The sequence below is a fragment of the Penicillium mononematosum genome (assembly GCF_028829835.1).
Source record: "Penicillium mononematosum strain IBT 11891 chromosome Unknown utg000002l:1.0-8112719.0:1.0-8118358.0, whole genome shotgun sequence".
NCBI classification, from domain to species: Eukaryota; Fungi; Ascomycota; class Eurotiomycetes; order Eurotiales; family Aspergillaceae; genus Penicillium; species Penicillium mononematosum.
Genome location: NW_026643272.1, coordinates 3,831,836 through 3,853,270, shown reverse-complemented (window position 1 = coordinate 3,853,270; position 21,435 = coordinate 3,831,836). Strand labels below are relative to the sequence as shown.

Below are 21,435 nucleotides of genomic sequence, written 5' to 3'. Positions count from 1 at the left end.
TCGATGTCACCAACGAAACATTCGCCAATACCCGCAATACACCGACAACCATCGCAGCTCTCAAACTTGCACGCTCGTTCCTCCCGTGCCACGAGCTGCTCGACTTTTGGCAACCTTCGGGCTTCTGCAAGCCCTTCGATTCAGCACCGAAACAACCAAGTGAGGTACTCTTTCCGAGCCGGGCCATTTTCTCAAATGAGTTTTTCAACCCGGTCGGTTTTAACGAGGCCTCACGGAACATTGGACAACTTTATGACGAACGTCTTTATGGATAGCGATTACATGTTGCATATACCTTTTGTTACAGCTGTCGTCATTGTCTCGTCATCTCTTCCTGTTATCTGGGGAGTTTGGAATAGCGTTCATGTATATAGTCTCATAAAATCAAAGCAAATCTGCTCAATATCTGTGTCTGGAGGCATCAATTGATGTTGTTATGTAGCTGTAACCGCGTGTATGTTGGACTATTCTGAGATCGATATCCCCCCACCCACGTTGCATTTAAATACACCATCGCTTTCCAAGATAGACTAGAAGACCTGTGACTGAAATCTACCTGCCTCTCAAGAGTTCGTGCAATATATCAAATCCCCACGCGGATTAAGACGTTTTTGGCTTCTTAGTTGCATATACGGTTACAAAGCAATGCAAATACAATAATTGTGGTAGTAGGAATGTCTTTTCATTGAACTAACTAATGGCTCATCGAAGTAACGGCTGGTCCTCTGAGGGGCCGCCATCAGACTTGGAAGCTTTGCCATGCTTCTTTCGGCGCCGCTTTTTCTTGGATTTTGTGTGGCCGCCGTCGGGGTTTTCTGATTTTGCGTCATCGGTATCATGGACTGCACCATCGGTAGGGTGGTGTTCACGATGGCGCTGATGGCCGGATGGATGGGTTTCACCTTCTGAAGAGCTGGTGCAATTTGCATGAAGGACAACTTTGCGAATACCGTTGACATCCACGACCTGTTCTGTGATGCTTCCACTGCGTGCCGGTCCGCGGTGGTGGTAGATAAAGCCTGGTGTACCAGACGACTCAACACTGCCTTCGTCACTACTAGCCTTCCGCGTCGACCCAGAACGCGGTTGGTTTTCGGACTCGTCGCGTAAGGCAACACTACTGGCCGCCCGCGTCGACCCAGAACGCGGTTGGTCTTCATGCTCCTCACGGACGGCCTCGGGAATGGAGACTTGGGGAAGGTCTTTGTATTGCTGAGCACCGGTGCCTTTGCTCACACTGTCATTTGAAGCCATGGTGCCGTAGCCAAGTTTGAGAGCATGCGCACCATCTTTGGCGTCTGTTCCAGCGGAGTTGAGCAAGCCCGCGCCTATGCCACCTTGGTATCCAGTAGAAGAAGGTATGAGTTTTTGGGAGTCGGAGGTGCTTTGTCCAGACTCAAAGTCGGTTTGTGCGGAACGGGACGGAGAAGTGCTGTTACGCTTGATCTTGACGGCATGGTAACGGGTTTGGCGCGGCCTACTGGCCAAGTTCGAGGGCCCAAGATGTTTTAGGTGTTCTCGAATCTCATCTGTGGTGCCGACTTGTGTGACACTTTCATTTGGTGAGTCGGGATTGATGTCGGGATTAGTTTTGCGAAGTTGGAAGCGGGGAAGAGGTGTTTCCACGGAACTGCGGCGTCGAATCAAATCAGAAGGCTTGGGGAGAGATGAGGGTTGCGTGGGATCCACGTCAATCAAGTCGCCATCGGTAATAATAGAGGCATTCAAAGGAGGCTCTTCGACGATCTTGCCTTTGGCAACACGAGACTTAGGCGCAGGTGTCATTCGTCGGATGGCTTTGTGGACATCAATAAAGACGTCAGATTCGTCAATGATTTCTTCTCCGATCAGTTCTTCAATGACATCTTCCAGGGTGACAACTCCAAGAGCGCCACGATCCTCACTAGGATATTCAGAGACAAGAACCATATGGGACTTGCCCTCTTGGAAGAAATTGACAATATCCAGACAGCTGGTTTCAGGGCGTGTTTCAGGAAGTGTAGCCAAAGCAAAATCGCGGACCCGTTTGCAGTCTTCCGGGTCGTATGTAATAAGCATCTTCACAAGGAGCATGCCAACAAAATTCATCGGATTCTCAGGAGCGTGGATGGGAATGCGGGAATATCCTTGGGAAAAGAATGTGGTCCATCGTGCGTTCGTCCAAGACAGTGTCGGCAGACATAGTGAAGACATCTTCCATTGGTGTCATGATGCTGCCGACCGACTTCTCTTTGAGGTCGAGAACTGCACTGATAATGGTCACTTCATCAGAGTTGAGTTGCTCTCCGGCTTCGCCCAAGGTCTTGTGGAGTGTGACGAGCGTTTTCAATCCGGCCTTTTTGTAGATGGTACCATGGTCCTCTCCGAGGAGCCTATCCAGCAATTTTGCGATTGGCCAGGCGACTGGGGACATGATATACATCAAGACCAAGACGCAAGGTGCCATCCAGGCACCGATGGGAAGACCGTAACGAACGCAAATGGACTGTGGAACAATCTCGCCGAAGATGACAATCAAAGCAGTGCTTCCTAGCACCGCCGGCCAACCACCACCGAGTGTTCGGTCAAGGACGATGGGTAAGGTTTCGTTTGTGATAACATTACTAAGGAGGAGGGTGACAAGAACCCAATGCTTTCCGTGGTTCAAGAGATTGAGAACGCTAGTAGCGTTTTTCCTTTCGTGCCCTTCGCCGGATGTCTTGATGACTTGGAGATAAACTTCATCCTGTACGGCGAAACAATCATGGATGTCAGCATGGTTCATCGGGGAATTTTTAGCCGGATTGGAAAAAAACTGACCTGTCCCATCAAGGCAATCGTAAGACCCGCAAATGCTCCCCCGCTCAAAACAAGGGCAGCTGAAAATCCCAAGTAAAGCCATAAACTCGGATCGCTCGGTTCCTTTGGTGGTTCTGTGTCGCGGGATGAGAGAAAAAGTGGTGAGAAGAGAGGCGCAGCAGTGGTGAAAGGAACTTGTGATATGGCGACTAGAAGAAGCTTGGCCAGACTCAGCATCAATGGCCGAGCGGCAAATGAGCGGTATCGTGAAGAATTCATAAGAAGAGTGTGAGTGATCAATGGGACATGCTGTGATGTAAGGGTAATGACCGTAGGTCGCGGCCGGGAGGGGCAGATGGGGATGGGGCAGATGGAAGGGGGGTGGGGAAATAGGTGAAGACAACAAGAAGAAAGGAGGGACGGGGGAAGGTCCGTGAGATGGTTAGGGAACCCGACGAAGCAGCAGGAGGACAACAACAGAGTGAGCAACCGAGCAGGAGCAGGATGGCGGAGATCGGTCGGCACGCCGGGACGGCTTACTCAGCCTCACCATCAGCTGGACCACCAAACTGCATACTGCCAACGGCCTCGGTGATGTCTGCAGCCTCGAAATCCGCCACCTGGCGCTCAAGGTTGCCCACTCTGCCCCGAGTCTGCTGGAGTTCGATGTTCGATACAACAGAGCTGCAAAGTAGCTCTGTATTATGCTTCAGCAGAACTCGGTTGTCGTCTTCCTTTTCTTTGACCACCTTCTTCAATTTTTCGACCTGCCGCCGTAACTTCTCTCCTTCGTCGGCGAGGTAGGTAGCTGCTTCGTCCAGGCCCTTAACCTCCTTCTCCTTCTCCCCCACAACATCGTCGTACCGGCACTGTAACTTGTCGTACCGGTCTTGTAACTTGTTGTGGGCTCTTAAATAGCCGTCCCTCTGCTGCACACACTTGACGTAGTCTCTCGTTCCCACCTCCATCTCGCCGTCAAGCCTTCCGTGTGCTTCCTTCTCGACCTGTAGGTCAGCGGCAGTCTTGGCATAGGCAGTCCGCAGCTGGTCCAGCTCCACTTCCTTGGCGGCCAGCTCGCCCTTGATCGTCTGAAGCTGCTGGACCGGCACTGCGGATGCCTTTGCTTCATTGAGTGCCGCTGTTGCCTTCGCCAATTCCCCCTCGTAGCCGGCCTTGGCTGCCATCAGCTCCTCTCGGTGAGTCTGCTCCAGCGAATTGACACGCTCCCTATGCTCCTTGTCAGCAAACTCCATTGTGCTCCTCACGGCATCCTTCACTTGCTGCTGGGCCAGCTCATGGGGGATGCCGTGAGTCGCCTGGGTCTGCTGCTTGCGGAGGAGGGATGCGTTCTCCTCGCTGAGCGCGGTGACGGCGGCGCGGAGAGACCGAAGCTGGTCAGATGTGCGGGCCACATAGTCTCGGGCCTCGCTCTCGAACCTGACCTGCTTCGACTCCCACGCCGCATTGACAATCGCCACCTGCGCAACGGCAGTCAATTTCTTGTCCGGCCGACCACGTTCCACCTTCCGAACTCCGTATTTTTTGGCCGGGGCCCAACGAGGACGTCCCTTCCCGCGAACGGGATTTTCCTGGGCCTGCTGCTGTAGGTGTTCCAGGTCCTCGAACTTGCGCCGCCACTGGCGGCACTCGACGAGGGCCCGATCCTTCGCGAGCAGGGATTCCTTGATACGCCGGGAGACTGTCGCCAGTTGAGCGTCCAGGTCTCGGACCTTCCTTTCGTGGCGTTTCTTCTCAGTCTCCCGGTGTATCTCGGAATCACGAACTCGTGCCTCCGTGCCACGGAGCTGCTGCTCCAAAAGCCCCATCTGCGCTCTCATCTGAGTAATTTCTTTGGCCGAAGCCTCGGTGGCTTCGGCCACAACCACCGAGGCTTCGGCCAACAACGCTGCTGCTGCTGCTGCTTGCAGCAGACGAAAGAGCCATGCACGGGGACTACTCTATGTTAGTCTAAATACTTTACAGGGTATCTGGAGGGGTATCTGGAGGGGTATTTGGATGGGTATTTGGATGGGTATCTGGAGGGGTATCTGGAGGGGTATTTGGATGGGTATTTGGATGGGTATTTGGATGGGTATTTGGATGGGTATTTGGATGGGTATTTGGCAAGGCATTCTTGCCAACTTTTTTTGGTGTCATGAGACATGACCCACAGGTTGGCCGGAAGGGACATAGGAGAGATGAAACCTCGTGAACTTACCTGCTAAAATAGCATGTCCCCACCACCAACACGGTGGCTCCGACCACAACACTTCCAACTAGGTGGAAGAGCTCGTCATAGTTGTATGCGGCCATGGCCGCGAGCACCAAGAACAAGACAAATGCTGACAGTGCCATTGTTTTAATTTAAAAACAAAGGAAAAAAAAACTTCAAACGGTACAAAGATGGGAAGAAAGAAGAAAGAAGAAAGAGAAAACAAAAACAAAAACAGAGGTTGAAGTTTTCAGAGCAGTCCTACACGTTACGTTCCTTCCTTCCTGAACGACTACCCATTCAAACAAGGCAGCCTTCAGGCATCCCCTCCAAAACAAATAAATAGAATAGTATTTATCAATGGTCTTTTGATACAATAGCATACATACTATACTACCTAGGTATCTACATTGTGGATTATTGTGGAGTTGTAGATTCAATAGATTAAGCTTTGCGGCCCGTGTGGGGTACATACATGAATCGACGGGACTATCGGTCTGACGTCACACAGCACAAAGCTTCCAAGGTTACCAACCTTGGAACACGGCCGTTCTCACTATCACCCTCGACCCATTTCTACCACTGAACCAGGCCCATTTTGACTGGAAAGTAACGCCTTCATTGGATGGCCATTCGGCTCAAGGCTTGCTCGTCAACAGTTGATCCCAATCCCGGCCCCTCAGGTACGTGTAGATATCCGCCCGAACCATCAATATTTTGAACGAGGAATTGGTTCCGAACATCCAAAATATCTGGCGAAAGACTGATCATGGGCTCTTTCGGGTTTGGTTCTTGGCCGGCCTCCATTGACTTCCACGGAACAGCGGCAGAAGCCTGGATCGTAGCCGCCAGAGCAATCCCTGAGCCGTGGCGCGTGTCGCAGGATGGCATAACAAGCATATCGTGGGATTTAGCAATAGTTAGGATTTGAAGCAAAGCAGTAAAGCCCCCGCACAAGATGATGTTTGGTTGAAGGATGTCAACATCGCCTCCAGCCATGCCATTGCAAAGGTCCTTTCCGTCCCATGCCCATCCGCCCCAGGCCACAGGCACCGAGAGACTTGGACTGTCTTCAGAGTATTTTGCCGGGTTATCAACCAAAAGCGAAACTCTTGCGGTTGACATTGCCCAAACTAACTCTTCCGCTGGTGCCCTCAAAGTGCGGTTCTTCACGACAATGCTTGCCTGCCTGCCAAATGCGCCGCGAGTCGCTCGGACTATTCGCATATCTTTTTCAAGTGGGCCAAAGAGTGAGATCTCGAAGGTATCAAAGCCCAGATCGAGCAGGAACTGTGCCTCTGGTTGTGGAACAGGAGAGCCTGGCTGCCAGGCAGAATCGGAGGAAAAGCGTCGTTCCCAACGAGAATCAAGTGAGATGTCTACACAGACCTTTATCTTGGATCGGACAACATTGCTCAGTAGCTTATGGACTGGCTGTCCTTTGGCTTTTCCACTGATATCCCACAGCGCAATATCAATTGCGCTGATTGCAGCGATAGATACCTGTTTCTCGTGGAATAACGCGTCTGGACCAAAGGTGGAAGCCGCGAGGATTTGAAGCTCTTTCCAGATGACCATTGGCTCGGTGGGGTCACGTCCAATGAGGGCGGGGCCGAAAATTGTGTTGACGATCTCCAGAAGTTTTGGTGGACCCCAACCCTCCGTGGTGGTGGACGGCATTCCTTCCCCCCAACCCTCCGTGGTGGTGGACGGCATTCCTTCCCCCCAACCCTCCGTGGTGGTGGACGGCATTCCTTCCCCCCCCAACAAGTCCCGTATCGGTTTCGATGCGCACCAGACAGCTTAGCCCAGAGTCGGGCGAGACGCTTGCCTGTCGTGGATAGCTCCGCGGACGATGTATGTATTGACCGAGATGATTCTCATCGTGTGTTGGAGGGCGTGGTGTCTGCTGAGAGGCTGGCTAGCGTTGGGTTGTGATGTCTAACCGAAAAGGAAACAAGGATAATAAAAATGAAATTGGGTGGTGTGAGTGGCGAGAGAGTGGAAGAAGACCTCGGGAGTGAGAAATATTTAAATCAAAAAGTGAATACGCAGAAAGGAACCTGAAAGCTTTAGAAGCAAACTCAACAGCCTGGGCTTTTTCAATCTCCCTCTCAAATAACACAGCGCTACAACCGACTACTTTTCGGTATATATACAATCACTCTAGAGTAGTCTTCTCAGATAGTCTTTTTATATGTCTTTTTAGTGGTCTTTTTTGGCGGTCTCTTCAGATAGACCTTTTAGATGTCTGGTTATATCTTACGAATAACTTTAGCCACAGCATTTTAACGATGCTCTTAGTTGCGCGACCAAAGGCCCACCCTCCCTATGCCCTCTTTGGCGTTTTGTTGATACAGATTTCTGGCATTCGGGTAAATGGAAGACAGAGAAATCTGCAGCTTGGATGGAGGTTCAATATGATAAAGAATATCCAGGAGCTACAAGAAATTCCAGTTCGAGGATGTGGGCGAGCAGCTTCGTCGCATCATCTTCCATAATGGCTGCATCGTCTTGGTGCTGTAAATTATGTTTCAAGCTACCACATCCCCTCGCCAGACACAACATCACCGGAAGCGTGGCCATGTAGGAGAAACTTTGCTCTAGAGCACCGCTATATAGCAGGTTTGATTCTCGTTTACGGGCTGTGGCTTTGTCCTTGGCCGTTTAAACCACCCGCCGATTACTCAAAAAGCAGATGCTGCACAAAATCCTGGCGGCAGCATTCTGATTCATTACACGCGAAATTTGAGACCACTCGCGGTACATACCAATGTCCGTATAAATTCGTTCGCAAGATTTGAAGACCATGGTTGACAAGACATTAGACGTATATATCCTTCTAGCAACAACATTGAATGTAAGAATTAGATTACTGTTTATGCTCCTATGTCCATCCTCTCATATATGATTGACGCCTGTACAAAGGTCCGAATATGTCATGATTGTGTCTCGCCGCCCTTGGCATTCTTCCAAGAGCCAGCGTAATGGTGTTCAACAAGATATGGCCCTCTGTCCTCTGGGAAGCCAGCCTGTCTAGAGGCAAAGGCTGCATTAGGCAGCACGAGCACATCCTGAAATAGGGTGGGTTCTTTGATATCAGTTATATTCGCTCGACCGAACGGAACGCCCATTTCCCTTTGCAGGTTCTGTAATAGAGCAACAGTCATCGCCTGTGGACCCGTAACATCCACCACATCGCTGATCATCGTCATGTTAAGTTCCGCAGTGGTCACACTATGCTGCGCAGCAGATGCCTTCAGTTTATCGATGACATATTTGATGACCGCCACGATATGGCTTGTCTTGGGTTTTGTCATGATCGTCCAACTTGAGAACTGGAATCCATCGAATTCCAAACCGACGACGACATTTGTTCTGCTCTGGTATTGCTCTGGGATCCAGGCATATATTGGTCGGTGGCATGTCACGTCAAGATCGCTCCAAATTCCTCCGTCGGCGTACAAGATCAATTGACGAAGGAGATCGGCTTTTAGGATCGGGACCGGCAGTGAGAGATAAAGGTCAAGGACGTCTGGGTAGTCGGCAAAATGCCCACGGACGTACTCGTCTGCGCTGTCATCTGTGAGGATCTCATGTCGCAGACGTGGGTTCACATCTAGCCAACTGCGGATGTCTTTCTGGCGGGCATCGTTGATTTTCATTGAACCGGCCTTTTGCCAGAGCTTTAATGGAATTGACGGCTGTTCGTGATGACCGTGGGAATTTGCAATTGGGAGGTAGCTTGGTATGTTGGGCTCTGATATTGGATTCATATCTTGGATGGGAACCTCCAGTTGATTTGAGGGGATATCACCGACATCTGAGGCGACGGTAACATTGTCTTCGCTGCAGAGGCACGATCCATGAGTAATAAGGATGTTTGATGGTTGTTTTCCCAGGCTCGACGCAATCCAGAGAAATGAGCAAATAAATAATAGCAGCAAACCGAGTAGATAGTGAAACCGTCCCATCTTGAAGGTGATGGGACGTTTTGAAGGGGAATGTGAACAAAGAGAAGACTAAAAAGACTTTCAAAGAGGGATCCGCCGATTTATGAGCGAGACCGTGTCTATCTCTTGTGAGAAGGATCCGTCTAGGGTCCACAAAAGCTTGGCTTTTTCTTTGTGAGGTTTTATGTCGGTATCAGGTAGATCAGTATAGTCTTATAGGAAGACCTCCATTTTACTCTTGACAAAGCCAATCTACTTTTCTCGCAAGTAAAATGCACAGCTTTTCATCTTGCCAAAACCATTAAGACCACTAGTTAACGGGGCATTGGCTGACAGCATTGGCTGACAGGATTGTGGACATGGACCAAGTATCGATATTAAGGGTCTCAGATTGGAGCCTCTAATTGGTCCAATCATAGAATTCAGTTCCGTGGATGTCAAATCATTTTCTACGGGAATGTCTCAGATATACGGCACTTCTCTTCTCTGGAATCTATGTACTCCGTACTTGTTCTATAAATGGGATAAAAGTTTGGATCTATAACATTTTGCTTGGCTGCATAAATCCGAGTCCCCGCAGTTTGCATGGCACAATATATAATATGCTCGAGGAAACATAAGGCATGTTCAGATTCCATTAAAAAATAAAAAATATAGATATACAGATGTAGACAATTCCAAGTCACAAAAGCATTGTCTCACCCGGGTTACAGCTCACCATATGAGAACACACACCCGAGCACCTGGCGAGGCCCTACGACCACTTGGGCCTGGCCTAGGTAGCCGGGCAGGCCCTGCCCCGGAAGTGGTTGCTTAGTCAGATTTGATGACGTCTTGGCCAAAGGGTCAACTTAAATTTGGAAGCTTTCACCTTACATCCTCAACAATCATGGCTTCCAGAATTGGTTCTCAGATGTTCCGTGCGTTCAGAGCTGCTCCACGTGCCCCGTGGTCTGCACAGGTGCCTCGTGCGCCCGCTTTCCGCCGCTTCTTCTCAGACAAGGTGGAACAGCCGCATCTGCGCCTGGGCTCAATTGGTAGAGTCTCGACAGAATCACATTTGCTAAGATACCGTGCTAACACAAGATAGCCCCGAACTTCAAGGCGCTGACTACCCAGGGCGAGATCGACTTCCATGAGTTCATCGGTGATAAGTGGACCATCCTCTTTTCACACCCTGCAGACTTCACGCCCGTATTTCTCACCAATATTCTCGATGAAGACACTGAACTGACATAGTATCAGGTGTGCACAACCGAATTAGGCGCCTTCGCCCGACTCAAGAATGAGTTCGACAAACGCGGCGTCAAGATGATCGGATTGGTGAGCTCCCGCCATTTGCAACTCTTACAGAGCCTGAGTTAGCTGATGCGATCCTTTACAGAGTGCCAACGAGCTCGGCTCCCACGACCAGTGGGTCAAGGACATTAACGAAGTCGGTTCGACCGAAGTCCAATTCCCAATCATCGCCGATGCCGACCGCAAAGTTGCCTTCCTCTACGACATGATCGACCAGGATAGCATCGGGCAGAAGGAAATCGCGTTTACTATCCGCTCCGTGTTTATTATCGATCCCAGCAAGAAGATCCGTCTCACCATGATGTACCCTGCCTCTACGGGCCGGAACTCCGCGGAGGTTTTGCGGGTTATCGACTCCCTGCAGACCGGTGATAAGAAGGGTGTAGCTACCCCGATCGACTGGATCGTTGGTGATGATGTCATCGTGCCTCCCTCTGTCAGTACCCCGGATGCCCAGAAGAAGTTTGGTGAAGTGCGCGAGGTCAAGCCTTACCTGCGCTATACCAAGGTTTAAGGGGTGGACATGTACTCCGTACAACGGATGAAAATGAGCAACACCATTTCAATGTTGATCAAACGGAGTGTCGCGTGTTTCTATTTACAGAAATAACTAGATGAACTATTACCTACCTAGGTATCGGAATGAACTTGATCCATGGGTCGAAAAAAGGGGGCAACCCCTGACACTTGTCTCTTTTCAGGCAAAGATAATCCGGGGACTAATCAGGAAACGGAACATCCATGGATGTCGTAGTTACCTACCGAGTACATATGTTATGCTCCGAACCCACATATTCTTGTCCGGGGACCCTCGGCTATGCAAGCGAATTCACTAGACTAGTCACAAGTCCTTGTTCACTCCGCTGCCAAGTGTAATGTGAACAGTATCCCGTGACGATCCTCCTCGAATCCAGCAAAGATCACCCACGCGCGAGTATACATTTCCCCGAGATGTGCACACGGGCGTTGCTCCTTCCCCGTTCCAAGAAGTCCCCCGTCTATAGTTTTCATAAAGCGCGGGGATGCCCCGGGCTGTTAGTTTGGGATCCTGCAGATTCGAACCTGGGGAAAAATAATGGGCCCATTCTCTTGACTGGCCGAAATACGATCTTTTTCATATACTTTCATTTCCTTTTATTTCTTTTTGAAAATCCGTCGCCATGGCTCCTTGGGCACATCTAGCTCTAGTCTCTCTTTTCACCCCGCTTCTCCTGGCTTCGCCAGTACCGGACGAACCCGACTCTACACATTTGCACAAGAGAGCAGCAGAAGGTTATGAATCACCTCCATACTATCCCACCCCTCCGGGAGGTTGGGTTCCCGACTGGAGTGAGGCCTACTCCAAGGCGCATCATCTCGTCAGCAATATGACGCTAGCTGAGAAAGTCAATCTGACAACAGGCACTGGCTTCTTCATGGGACCCTGCGTGGGGCAGACTGGGAGCGTGCCTCGCCTAGGTATTCCCAACCTGTGCCTCCAAGACAGTCCTCTGGGAATCCGCAACTCAGACCACAACACTGCTTTCCCACCTGGTATTACAGTTGGCGCAACCTTTAACAAAGACCTCATGTACGAGCGAGGTGTTGCCCTCGGCGAAGAGGCTCGCGGCAAGGGTGTCAACGTGCTACTGGGACCATCCGTGGGAGCACTTGGACGCAAGCCGCGCGGTGGACGGAACTGGGAAGGCTTCGGTGCTGATCCTACTCTGCAGGCCCTTGGAGGTGCCCAGACTGTGAAGGGCATGCAGAGCACTGGCGCTATCGCGACTATCAAGCATTACATTGGTAATGAGCAGGAAATGCACCGCATGAGCAGTGTTGTTACCAAGGGCTATTCTTCCAATATTGATGATCGCACATTGCATGAGCTGTACCTCTGGCCTTTTGCTGAGGGTGTTCGTGCGGGTGTAGGGTCCTTGATGACAGCTTATTCCGATGTGAGTCTCCTCAATTCCGTTATTCGGTGTGTGTTGCTGACACTTTATAGGTCAATAGCTCTTCGTGCTCTCAGAGCAGCAAGTTGCTTAATGGGATTCTCAAGGATGAGCTTGGCTTCCAAGGATTCGTGATGACGGATTGGCTGGGCCATTACTCTGGCGTTGCGTCCGCCATAGCTGGTTTGGATATGTCAATGCCTGGCGATGGAGCAGTTCCCTTGTTCGGAGACTCATACTGGGGTTCTGAGCTGTCGCGATCGGTCCTGAATGGAAGTGTTCCCATGGACCGACTCAACGATATGGTACGTGGTCCTCTGCTTGTGGATTTCCCTCATGTCTAATATATGAGTATAGGTTCAACGCATCGTTGCTACTTGGTATAAATACGGACAGGATAAGGACTATCCCCTACCAAATTTCTCAACCAACACACAGGACAAGGAGGGCCCGCTTTACCCCGGTGCTCTATTCTCTCCATCTGGTGTTGTTAACCAGTTCGTCGATGTGACGAGCAACCACAACATCACCGCGAGAGCCGTCGCACGGGAGGCAATCACTTTGCTAAAGAACGACATGGACATTCTTCCTCTGCACAGCGATGATTCTCTCAAAGTGTTCGGCACAGATGCAGGCGGAAATCCAGATGGTCTCAACTCATGTGCCGACCAAGGATGCAACAAAGGCGTTTTGACCATGGGCTGGGGCAGTGGGACAGCGAGACTACCCTATCTCATCACACCCCAAGAGGCAATCTCTAATATCACTGAAAATGCCGAGTTCCATATCACAGACAAATTCCCCTCGGACGTTACAGCCAGCCCCAACGATATCGCTCTCGTTTTCATCAGTGCCGATTCAGGCGAGAACTTCATTACAGTCGAAGGGAACCCGGGAGATCGAACCAAAGCTGGACTGAATGCTTGGCACGATGGCGACGAGCTCGTCAAAGCAGCAGCGGAGAAATTTTCCAATGTAGTCGTGATTGTCCACACCGTCGGGCCCATCCTGATGGAAGAGTGGATTGAGCTCAAGTCCGTAAAAGCAGTGGTTGTGGCACATCTCCCGGGACAAGAAGCGGGCAATTCCCTTACCGATATCCTCTTTGGTGACTATAGTCCAAGCGGCCACATGCCTTACACCATTCCCCGCAGCGAAGATGATTACCCGGATAGCGTGGACTTGATCAGTCAACCATTCGGCCAGATCCAGGACACATACACCGAGGGGCTATACATTGACTACCGCCACTTCATCAAGGCCAATATCACACCCCGGTATGCATTTGGCCACGGTCTGTCCTACACCACTTTCAACTTCTCCCAACCTTCACTATCAACCAAAACTCCTCTAGACTCCGCCTACCCGGCTGCACGACCCACCAAGCTGCCAACCCCCTCATACAACACCAGCATCCCGGACGTGTCAGAAGTCGCCTGGTCCTCTACCAAATTTACCCGCATCTGGCGCTACCTCTACCCCTACCTGGACAAGCCAGAGTCTATCACTGCGACGAAGAAATATGCCTACCCGGACGGCTACAGCACCGAGCCGCACGAAGTCCCCCCGGGCCGGAGGTGGCGAGGGCGGAAATCCCGCTCTCTTCGAGACTGTATTTTCGGTCCAGTTGGAGGTGCGGAATACGGGTAAACGAACAGGCAAGGCTGTTGCTCAGCTGTATGTTGAGCTTCCGTCTAGTCTGGGGCTCGACACGCCGGCCCTGCAGCTCCGACAGTTTGAGAAGACAAAGGAGCTTGCGCCTGGTCAGAGTGAGACGGTTACGCTGCATCTTACTCGGAAGGATGTTAGTGTTTGGGATGTTGTCGTGCAGGATTGGAAGGCTCCTGTTAATGGAGAGGGCATTAAGATCTGGGTTGGGAATAGTGTTGCTGACCTGCCTGTTCTCTGTGTGGTCGGAGGAAAGTGTTCGGTTCAATAAGGGAGCGTTGATGCTTTGTGACGAACTATTTACTCTGTTTTCTTGTCTATGTTCGCTTCTTGCTTGCTTATTTGACTCGGTTTCGAATGTATTGTTACGGGTTGCACATATTGATGCGAATAATAATGATGTTCCTGTTTGTCTTAATTTGACTAGCTTGAGTTTGTGCTAACATATTTGTTTTCTGACCTGATATAGCAGGATATGACGAGTCTAATCCATCCAACAGTGGGTCGCCTGATACTTCTCAAGGTTTCTGCATCTTTAACCTTAATTTAGCGTTCCATCAAGTTATCCTCCCTCTTCGTCGGTTTATATCAAGCCTATGATTTATACGAAAGTTATAGAAACAAGGAATAGCTAACGCCACATAAACAGATAGATATATTGCCCAGAACCTATACGCTATGTACATTCTCGACCGGCGTCTTCTCAACATTCAGTCCCGTCTTAGTCTCAACATGCTCCTTATTCAGCTTAGTCTTGAGAATAAAAGCCGAAAAGAAGACACCAACAGCAGACATGCACGTATAAAGAATCCACATATTCCTCAAACTCCAAGCAAAGGCCTCTCTAACAGCACGCAACTGCGCCGGATCCGTAATGAATTTAATCGACTCGATACTCGCAGCAGCCGAATCTCCAGACATCTGAGCCGCCATGCTAGTCGACATACCAGAAGCCAGCAAGCTGGACTGCTTCTGGCCCATACTATTCTGGAAGACAACGCCGCCAATCACAATCGAGGCCGCAGTTGCCATGTTGCGAATGAAGCCAATTGTGGCCGTCGCTGTCGCCGTGTCCTCCTGGGAGACCATGGCCTGGATGGCAATGATGGGTGTTTGAAAGAGGAATCCGGCGCCGAGACCGCTGAGAATCTGGTATCCGGCTATCTCGCCGACGGAGGATTCCACGCTGAGGTTGATGTACAGCCCGTTTCCGATGGTCATCAGTACCAGGCCGATCCAGATGAGTTCGAGGTATCGGCCTGTGCGATGGATGATTGCGCCGGTAAACATGCCTGAGAATGCTTCCATCACGACGAGTGGGAGGATGAGGACACCGGAGCCCATTGGCGAGGAGCCGTGCACGGATTGTAGATAGAGGGGGATGTAGTACTCTCCCGCGATGAAGACCTACAGGTTTGTTAGTGGTTTCGGATGGCCAAGAGAATGAAGATACTAACGAAGCCATGTGCAAATGCTACTAGCAAAGTAGCAATGTTAGAGAATCGAGCGAAGATATCCATAGGCATCAATGGATACTTGGCTAGTTTCTTCTCGCTGTAGACGAACAGCAAAGAACATAGCGATCCAAAGACAATCAGACAGATAACCTGCGGAGATTTCCAAGCGAATGTCTCACCGCCGAAGTCCAATCCCAATAGGAGCATGAGAGTAAGGCCAAGAACCGAGAGACAGCCGAACCAGTCAATGGCACGGACGCCATCCATCATCTTCGTCTGGGGGTTGTGCACGTCCAAGAAAAAGAAAAGAAGCACAAATGTGAACCCCGAGATCGGTAGATTGATCCAGTAAGTCCATCTCCAAGTGACATACTGACTGAATGCACCGCCAAGCAATGGTCCAACACCACCAGCGAAAGCCCACATAACCTCCATCAGGCCGAGATATAAACTGCGGTGTCTGTTACCACAGAGTCAGTATAAGACCCTTCTATGACAAGTAATACGGCGAAAATCAGATAATCAGTATCTTACCTAACACTGAACAAATCCGAAATAATAATCGTAACCAGCTGCAGCAAACCGCCACCAGCGACACCCTGCAACGCTCGACCCGCAATCAACATCTCCATACTGGTAGAAGCAGCACAAATAATCGAGCTAAGGAAAAACCACGCAACAGCCAAAAGTAAGATAGGTTTCCGACCCCAGATATCAGAAAGCTTGGCCCAGATACATGCGCTGGCGGCGGAGCTGAGAAGGTACGCTCCGCCAATCCACGTATACCCAGCAGAGGAGTGGAAGTACGCGGCGATTGTTGGGATCGCTGTAGCCATGATAGTTTGATCTAGTGCGGCGATAAACATCGATAACTAGTGGAATTAGTAGGTGAACATGCGGATTTAGTTCAGCGTGTCTTACTGAAAGCGCTACCATGATTGCGGTAACTTGGACTTTGCTTCGCCCTTTGGGCGGAGCTTCCTGGATTTCCATTGACTCTGCCATTGCTGGTAGATCTGGAGTTTGGGAGATCTCGATTTTTGAAGTTGATGACTCGAAAATATTTTTCTCCGGATCCTTAATGTGGGGCACTTGGGGCTCATCTGGTACGGCTATAGGAAACCAACAAACCTTGGAAGAAATGGACGCTGACGCTTATGTTATATATACGTACTATTATTATACATACTGCTTGAATAAGGACTGAATTGAATGTTATAGGCCTGATTTACACATAGAATCTGAGGATTTGTTGAACCGATGCCGAAAATGAATGGCCGAAGTACAGAGCGCCAGCTACATAGACCACCCTAGGCGTTGGTGATGTCCTAACCCTGTCCAAGTGTAGTAGGACACTAAATCTGCGGCTGCAGCATGGACCGAAAGAAGTCGGCGACCTGGTGGAAGGATTCCTTGGGTGACCACGGAGGCATAGCATTCGACCTCGGGTCCTGTTCCGGGTAGTATTTGACCAATGAAAAACACATCATGTCGAGGTCACTTGCACCTTCCCCTCTTCGCATGCACGGGAATGAAAACACATAGACAAAGACCGCGTGGACATCCGCAGTAGCAAGGAGACTGAGCTGTGTGTTCAGATAATCAGCCTGCTCCCGCTCGCTCCTGGTTGGGATGACGTCGCCTTCGAAAACGCCGCTGCCGTCTGGATTTGTGCTCTTCAGAAGCATGAAACCGCCGTCGCCGCGGTCAGCTGCTCCTTCGTAGGCGCAGCAACCAACTTCCATAACGACGAGAGGCTTATCGAACCGGTGGCGCTCAAGGCCTGCAACATATTGCTCTTTGGTCTCTCCGCGGCGATAGTAATCGATGCCGACGATGTCGAATATGTCCCAGTCTGCAAGTTCCCAGGTGCCAGCCGAATATGTCAGCGGCCCATTAAACTTGGCACGAACCACCGTAGCAAAAGACCGCAAGACCTTGTTTAATTCCACGGACTTCTCACGTAAGGTCTGGGGAATATCTTCTGACATACGGCCGTCTGGGTATTGAGAACCGAGCCACATTGCACGCTCATTGAACGATTCGCCGGGGAAGACTCCTTTGCTGAAGATTGTGTACTCGCAGCCGGCAACAAAAATCACATCGACACCCTCGTTCCGCAGTCGTTCCGCTGCCTTCGCGGCCTCTTCGAAATAGGCGCACGTCCCGTCGACGCCTTCGTTCATCTTCCATGGGTTAAAGAACACCGTGAGTCCCATCGAATGAGCAGCCCGTGCAGCAGTTGCCAATCGATGTATCTCCTCCCCTCGATCCGCACAGCGTTGGCGTGCATGTCCTTGGCGATGGTTCGCATGTCGTACTCTACCAGAGCGGGATCCAAGGGTTCGACTGAAAATCCATCGTCCCCGAACTTCAATCCAACATCATAAACAACGCCACAGTACTTCATGGCTGGTTCTTTCGCAATGCTCGACGAGAGTGGATCCTTTAAAGGTCGGAGTACCTGAAGATTTGCTCAAGTTTGAGGGAAAAGCTAACTTGTTGGGGCAGATGCCCTGTTAAATAGTGTCGACCTTCCATAACCAAAGGCGGGAATTACCGCGATTTGTTTCTTGAAAGAACCCACCTTGTATGAATAAATTCCTCATCCGGGAATGATGTGTACCCGGAAGGCCGAAACTAATAGCAGAGAAGTGGAGAGATGCTGCAAAGGCGGACGCCATGTCTCCGCTATCCGGTCTGTGATCGCAGGGCCTACGGCCTGCGGAGTCTTGGCGTCCCGAGGGTCCATAGACTCGTTCCTTTTCGCACCATTTTCTTTCCAGTGCTCATTTGGAAAAAATTTCTTAGTACTCGGCTTCCAGTCCTTCTTCCGGCATAAATTTGGCGCCTTACGAACCTCTTAGTAAGGATGTCATGCCCTGCCGACAGCGAGAGTAGCCCCACTGGACCGACAAGGGAAGAATATGATAACCACACTCTTGTGCCAGAAGAGGAATTAGTCTCGCAATGGAAGGGTCATGAGGACGATAAGACCGCTGAAACCGAGAGAGTGGCTGTACGAGCTCTATTGTATCTGGTCTTGCACGGCGTTCGAATGCTAACATTATAGGCAGTGTGACCGTTGCCGCCATCGAAAGGTGTGACTGCTATACAAGCAGATATTGCACCCGGATAGCTCCACCATAGAGCTAGCTGCTAACTTTCTTCTTATTACACAGACGAAGTGTGATCGCGTTAACCCGTGTTTGCAGTGCATCAAGACGGGATCGCAATGTACCTACCAGCTGGGTTTGAAAGCCAAGGAAAAGCGGCAACGGATCCTCATCTCAAACGTATAGTGAGTTCGTATCGTGCAACCGACTTAGGGGATACCTGATCTACCTAGTCTGTTTGGCAAGTTACTAAGTCATGGATTTGCGGCATCGACAGCGAGAGTAGAATGGAGCACATTTCGAACAAGATTGACAAGCTCAGCGAGATGATGAGGCAACTAAGTCATGAGCGAACCAGTAACAGTGGCTTCGCGAGTTCAGCTGGATTACGATCGCCATTACATTCCTCTTTCCAGTCTAAGGAGTCGCAGGTTACCAGCAGCGACAACAAAACAGGCGCCAAAAGACCTCACCTGCCTTTAAAGGAAGTTAAGGAAGTTGAAGGCATCGAATCCACGTTGTTCTCCCATGCCATCTTCGCAACTAGGTATCTTCAAACTGTCGTGGAGAACGACCCGTACTCGAACGTTGCTGCCGAAATGACGTCGGCGCTGGATGCCCTGCGGAGTATGGTCAGCGCTCAGAATCAGCAGAATGAGACCCTAGAAGGTTCACCTCCGTTCTCGAAGGCGCTTCCTCCAGAGTTGAGTCTCAGGGGCCTACCTATACCTTCCATGGACCGAATATTGGCATGCTTAAGGATCGCTTACGGTACGTGGGGATTGTTGGTTCTTCAGATTGCAACTGTTCTTACTAACTCTTTGGAAGAGCGTTCGCCGAATGAGGTCTATTGGCCCTTCGAATTTGGATCTCTGGGTGATTTCACCGGATATGTCATCAAGGCCTGCTCGCCCGGACCAGTGACGGACACAGAGCTGATAATTGTCCACTATGGTCTTTACTGTCTCTTCACCGAATGCTCCAGAGCCGTTGAAGATGAGATAGTCAAGCAGGAGTACGAGGCACAGGCAACCATCTGCAAGGAAAGCCTCGAAACGATCCTATCCAACCTCTCCTTCCACATCCCTACGAATATAGACTCTGTTGGTGCCATGTACATGGCTGTATGTTTATCCCTCAATGCTTCGCTATCCTGTTTTGTGGCAACTCTGATTCACAGTGTCAAATACAGGCTATTTACTGCCTGCAATGTGGCAAACCCTTTGCGGCGTGGGCATTCATTTCTAGGGCTTCACTCATGAGTCAGGCCCTTGGGATGCATAGCAGCTATGTTATGGCAACCGAACCTGCGGAAAAAGCGCAGCAGAATCTACGGCTGTTCTGGGCACTCTATGTCATCGAGAAGGCAGTGTCGTTACGTCTCGGTAGATGCTCCACAATTCGAGACCACGACATCACGGTTCCACGGTTGCTCCTCGACCGCAAGATGAGTTCCCTGCTGTACAACAGGTTGCCAGACTGGATCGATCTTGCAAACCTCTACGGGCGAGTATATGACAATATATATAGTCCGAATGCGTTGGCGCAGCCCGTCTCCGTCCGGGAGGCTCGTGCCAGAGCCCTGGCCGGTGAGCTTGAGAGAATAATGGCTGCGAGAGTGGAGTTCTACGTAGGCTGTTCCCATTCGCTTTTTAACTCGGGCTAATTTTGTACTTCAGAAACGGCCAAACCAGTGGACTAGCCATGCGATACATGCTGAACCGTGTAGGTTTATCATACATGCTAACAGAGCTATCGAGTACTCTATCTTGGCCTGTATCTATAGAGGCATCCCGTCGGGGGAAAGCTCTAGCTTGGCACCTTGTCCAGAATGCATCTCAGCTGCGAGAGCGACCCTAAATGAGACCGAAGTGTGCATCGCCATGGTTTCAGACGCTACATCGTGGTCTCTCAGCCTTGACATGTGGGTCAACGAAGTCGTCATATTAGCACCGTTCATGCCATTTTTAATCCTATTCTGCAACATCACTGAGACGTCCGACTTGTCAGACTTGGCTTACCTACAACGATTAGTTGACGGCTTGCACTCAATGGCTCAATTCCCTCGCTATGCCTCCTGCAGTAAGCAACTGCGCATTTTGAAGACCCTGTGTGACGTTGCTGCGAAGTACGTTGAGGCCAAGGCAAGAAGTCAATCAGGGGATATGGATAGCGGTCAATTCACCGACCTGGACATGAACACATACCTCAATAGTGACACTGTTTGGTTTGGTTCTGGTCCACACTCCCCTTCGTTATCAACGGCGCCAGATTATTGGTCACTCGACGGGACCCAAAAGCCTGTGGCAGCTCCTCCTGCTGGAGCAACGGAGGCCCAAGGCCAACAAGCGATGAACCAAGCAACCGGATTTCAGACAAGAGGGAACTCTTTTGCGATGCAACAGCAGATACGTGATGGCTTTATTACCGGGCAGGATACTCCAGGCATCCAGTTGGGTGGTTGGTTCTATCAGAGTCATCAGATAATGAGACTCCTGGATGATTTCTAGATACTATAGACGATGTAACTCGAAAAGCAACTCCACAAGCCCATCGTTTACAAGTGGAATATGAGTACCTGTGAAATTGACGCCCAAAATGGCCGCGTTTCCACCAGTAACTTTGGATGCCGAGCCGTCCTGCCCTGTACCTCACTATGTATTCCGCACCCGCCTAGCCCTGTTAACAATCTCGAACAGTTGAACGTTAGACGGAAGTAATCTGTATTGTGCAGTATTGTGCAGTATTGTTACCAATCCAAAGATCACCAAGCCCCGACCAGGTTGTTAACCCTACCCAAGCACCGATAAATCTCTTAACCTGTCGCAATCAGGGCTTACGCGTGACAGAGGCAACGCAGCTCAATTGGGAGTGTGACCAAATTTCTCCCAAATATTGATGTATAGCAAGAATTTAGCAATTCGATCCAGCTAATTAAGGCATTTTCCTGATTCGAATCCAATGCGTTATTAGTGGTAGGGCGATCTGAGAGAGATGTCCGTCTATTTTTACGACCAC

The 21,435-nt window shown here is 50.3% G+C and overlaps 9 protein-coding genes across 9 annotated transcripts; 3 read left to right on the top strand and 6 right to left on the bottom strand.

The window, feature by feature from the left end:
- Positions 1-702: 702 nt before the first annotated feature.
- N7519_003242 (uncharacterized protein) lies at positions 703-2,058 on the bottom strand (the record flags this gene model as incomplete). Its single annotated transcript, XM_057290020.1, has 1 exon — positions 703-2,058. The coding sequence occupies one exon, from the start codon at positions 2,056-2,058 to the stop codon at positions 703-705; it is 1,356 nt and encodes a 451-aa protein (XP_057151222.1).
- Positions 2,059-2,095: 37 nt separating this feature from the next.
- N7519_003241 (DUF21 domain-containing protein) lies at positions 2,096-5,133 on the bottom strand (the record flags this gene model as incomplete). Its single annotated transcript, XM_057290019.1, has 4 exons — positions 2,096-2,725; positions 2,800-3,087; positions 3,363-4,731; positions 4,997-5,133. The coding sequence occupies 4 exons, from the start codon at positions 5,131-5,133 to the stop codon at positions 2,096-2,098; spliced, it is 2,424 nt and encodes an 807-aa protein (XP_057151221.1).
- Positions 5,134-5,608: 475 nt separating this feature from the next.
- N7519_003240 (mandelate racemase/muconate lactonizing enzyme family protein) lies at positions 5,609-6,742 on the bottom strand (the record flags this gene model as incomplete). The annotated part of the gene is made up of 1 exon (XM_057290018.1): positions 5,609-6,742. The coding sequence occupies one exon, from the start codon at positions 6,740-6,742 to the stop codon at positions 5,609-5,611; it is 1,134 nt and encodes a 377-aa protein (XP_057151220.1).
- Positions 6,743-7,929: 1,187 nt separating this feature from the next.
- On the bottom strand, positions 7,930-8,964 carry N7519_003239 (glycosyltransferase family 32 protein; the record flags this gene model as incomplete). The annotated part of the gene is made up of 1 exon (XM_057290017.1): positions 7,930-8,964. The coding sequence occupies one exon, from the start codon at positions 8,962-8,964 to the stop codon at positions 7,930-7,932; it is 1,035 nt and encodes a 344-aa protein (XP_057151219.1).
- An 868-nt stretch (positions 8,965-9,832) lies between these two features.
- N7519_003238 (peroxiredoxin) lies at positions 9,833-10,756 on the top strand (the record flags this gene model as incomplete). The annotated part of the gene is made up of 4 exons (XM_057290016.1): positions 9,833-9,980; positions 10,034-10,137; positions 10,189-10,266; positions 10,328-10,756. The coding sequence occupies 4 exons, from the start codon at positions 9,833-9,835 to the stop codon at positions 10,754-10,756; spliced, it is 759 nt and encodes a 252-aa protein (XP_057151218.1).
- A 646-nt stretch (positions 10,757-11,402) lies between these two features.
- On the top strand, positions 11,403-14,115 carry N7519_003237 (beta-glucosidase; the record flags this gene model as incomplete). The annotated part of the gene is made up of 4 exons (XM_057290015.1): positions 11,403-12,179; positions 12,230-12,481; positions 12,534-13,736; positions 13,804-14,115. 4 exons carry the CDS (start codon positions 11,403-11,405, stop codon positions 14,113-14,115), a joined length of 2,544 nt encoding a protein of 847 aa, XP_057151217.1.
- Positions 14,116-14,513: 398 nt separating this feature from the next.
- On the bottom strand, positions 14,514-16,306 carry N7519_003236 (MDR family MFS transporter; the record flags this gene model as incomplete). The annotated part of the gene is made up of 4 exons (XM_057290014.1): positions 14,514-15,251; positions 15,302-15,761; positions 15,836-16,173; positions 16,223-16,306. The coding sequence occupies 4 exons, from the start codon at positions 16,304-16,306 to the stop codon at positions 14,514-14,516; spliced, it is 1,620 nt and encodes a 539-aa protein (XP_057151216.1).
- A 350-nt stretch (positions 16,307-16,656) lies between these two features.
- N7519_003235 (uncharacterized protein) lies at positions 16,657-17,711 on the bottom strand (the record flags this gene model as incomplete). Its single annotated transcript, XM_057290013.1, has 2 exons — positions 16,657-17,477; positions 17,507-17,711. The coding sequence occupies 2 exons, from the start codon at positions 17,709-17,711 to the stop codon at positions 16,657-16,659; spliced, it is 1,026 nt and encodes a 341-aa protein (XP_057151215.1).
- Positions 17,712-18,173: 462 nt separating this feature from the next.
- Positions 18,174-20,920, top strand: N7519_003234 (putative C6 transcription factor; the record flags this gene model as incomplete). Its single annotated transcript, XM_057290012.1, is given in 7 exon segments — positions 18,174-18,320; positions 18,424-18,602; positions 18,695-19,188; positions 19,246-19,541; positions 19,610-20,047; positions 20,097-20,877; positions 20,892-20,920. 7 exon segments carry the CDS (start codon positions 18,174-18,176, stop codon positions 20,918-20,920), a joined length of 2,364 nt encoding a protein of 787 aa, XP_057151214.1.
- Positions 20,921-21,435: the final 515 nt, after the last annotated feature.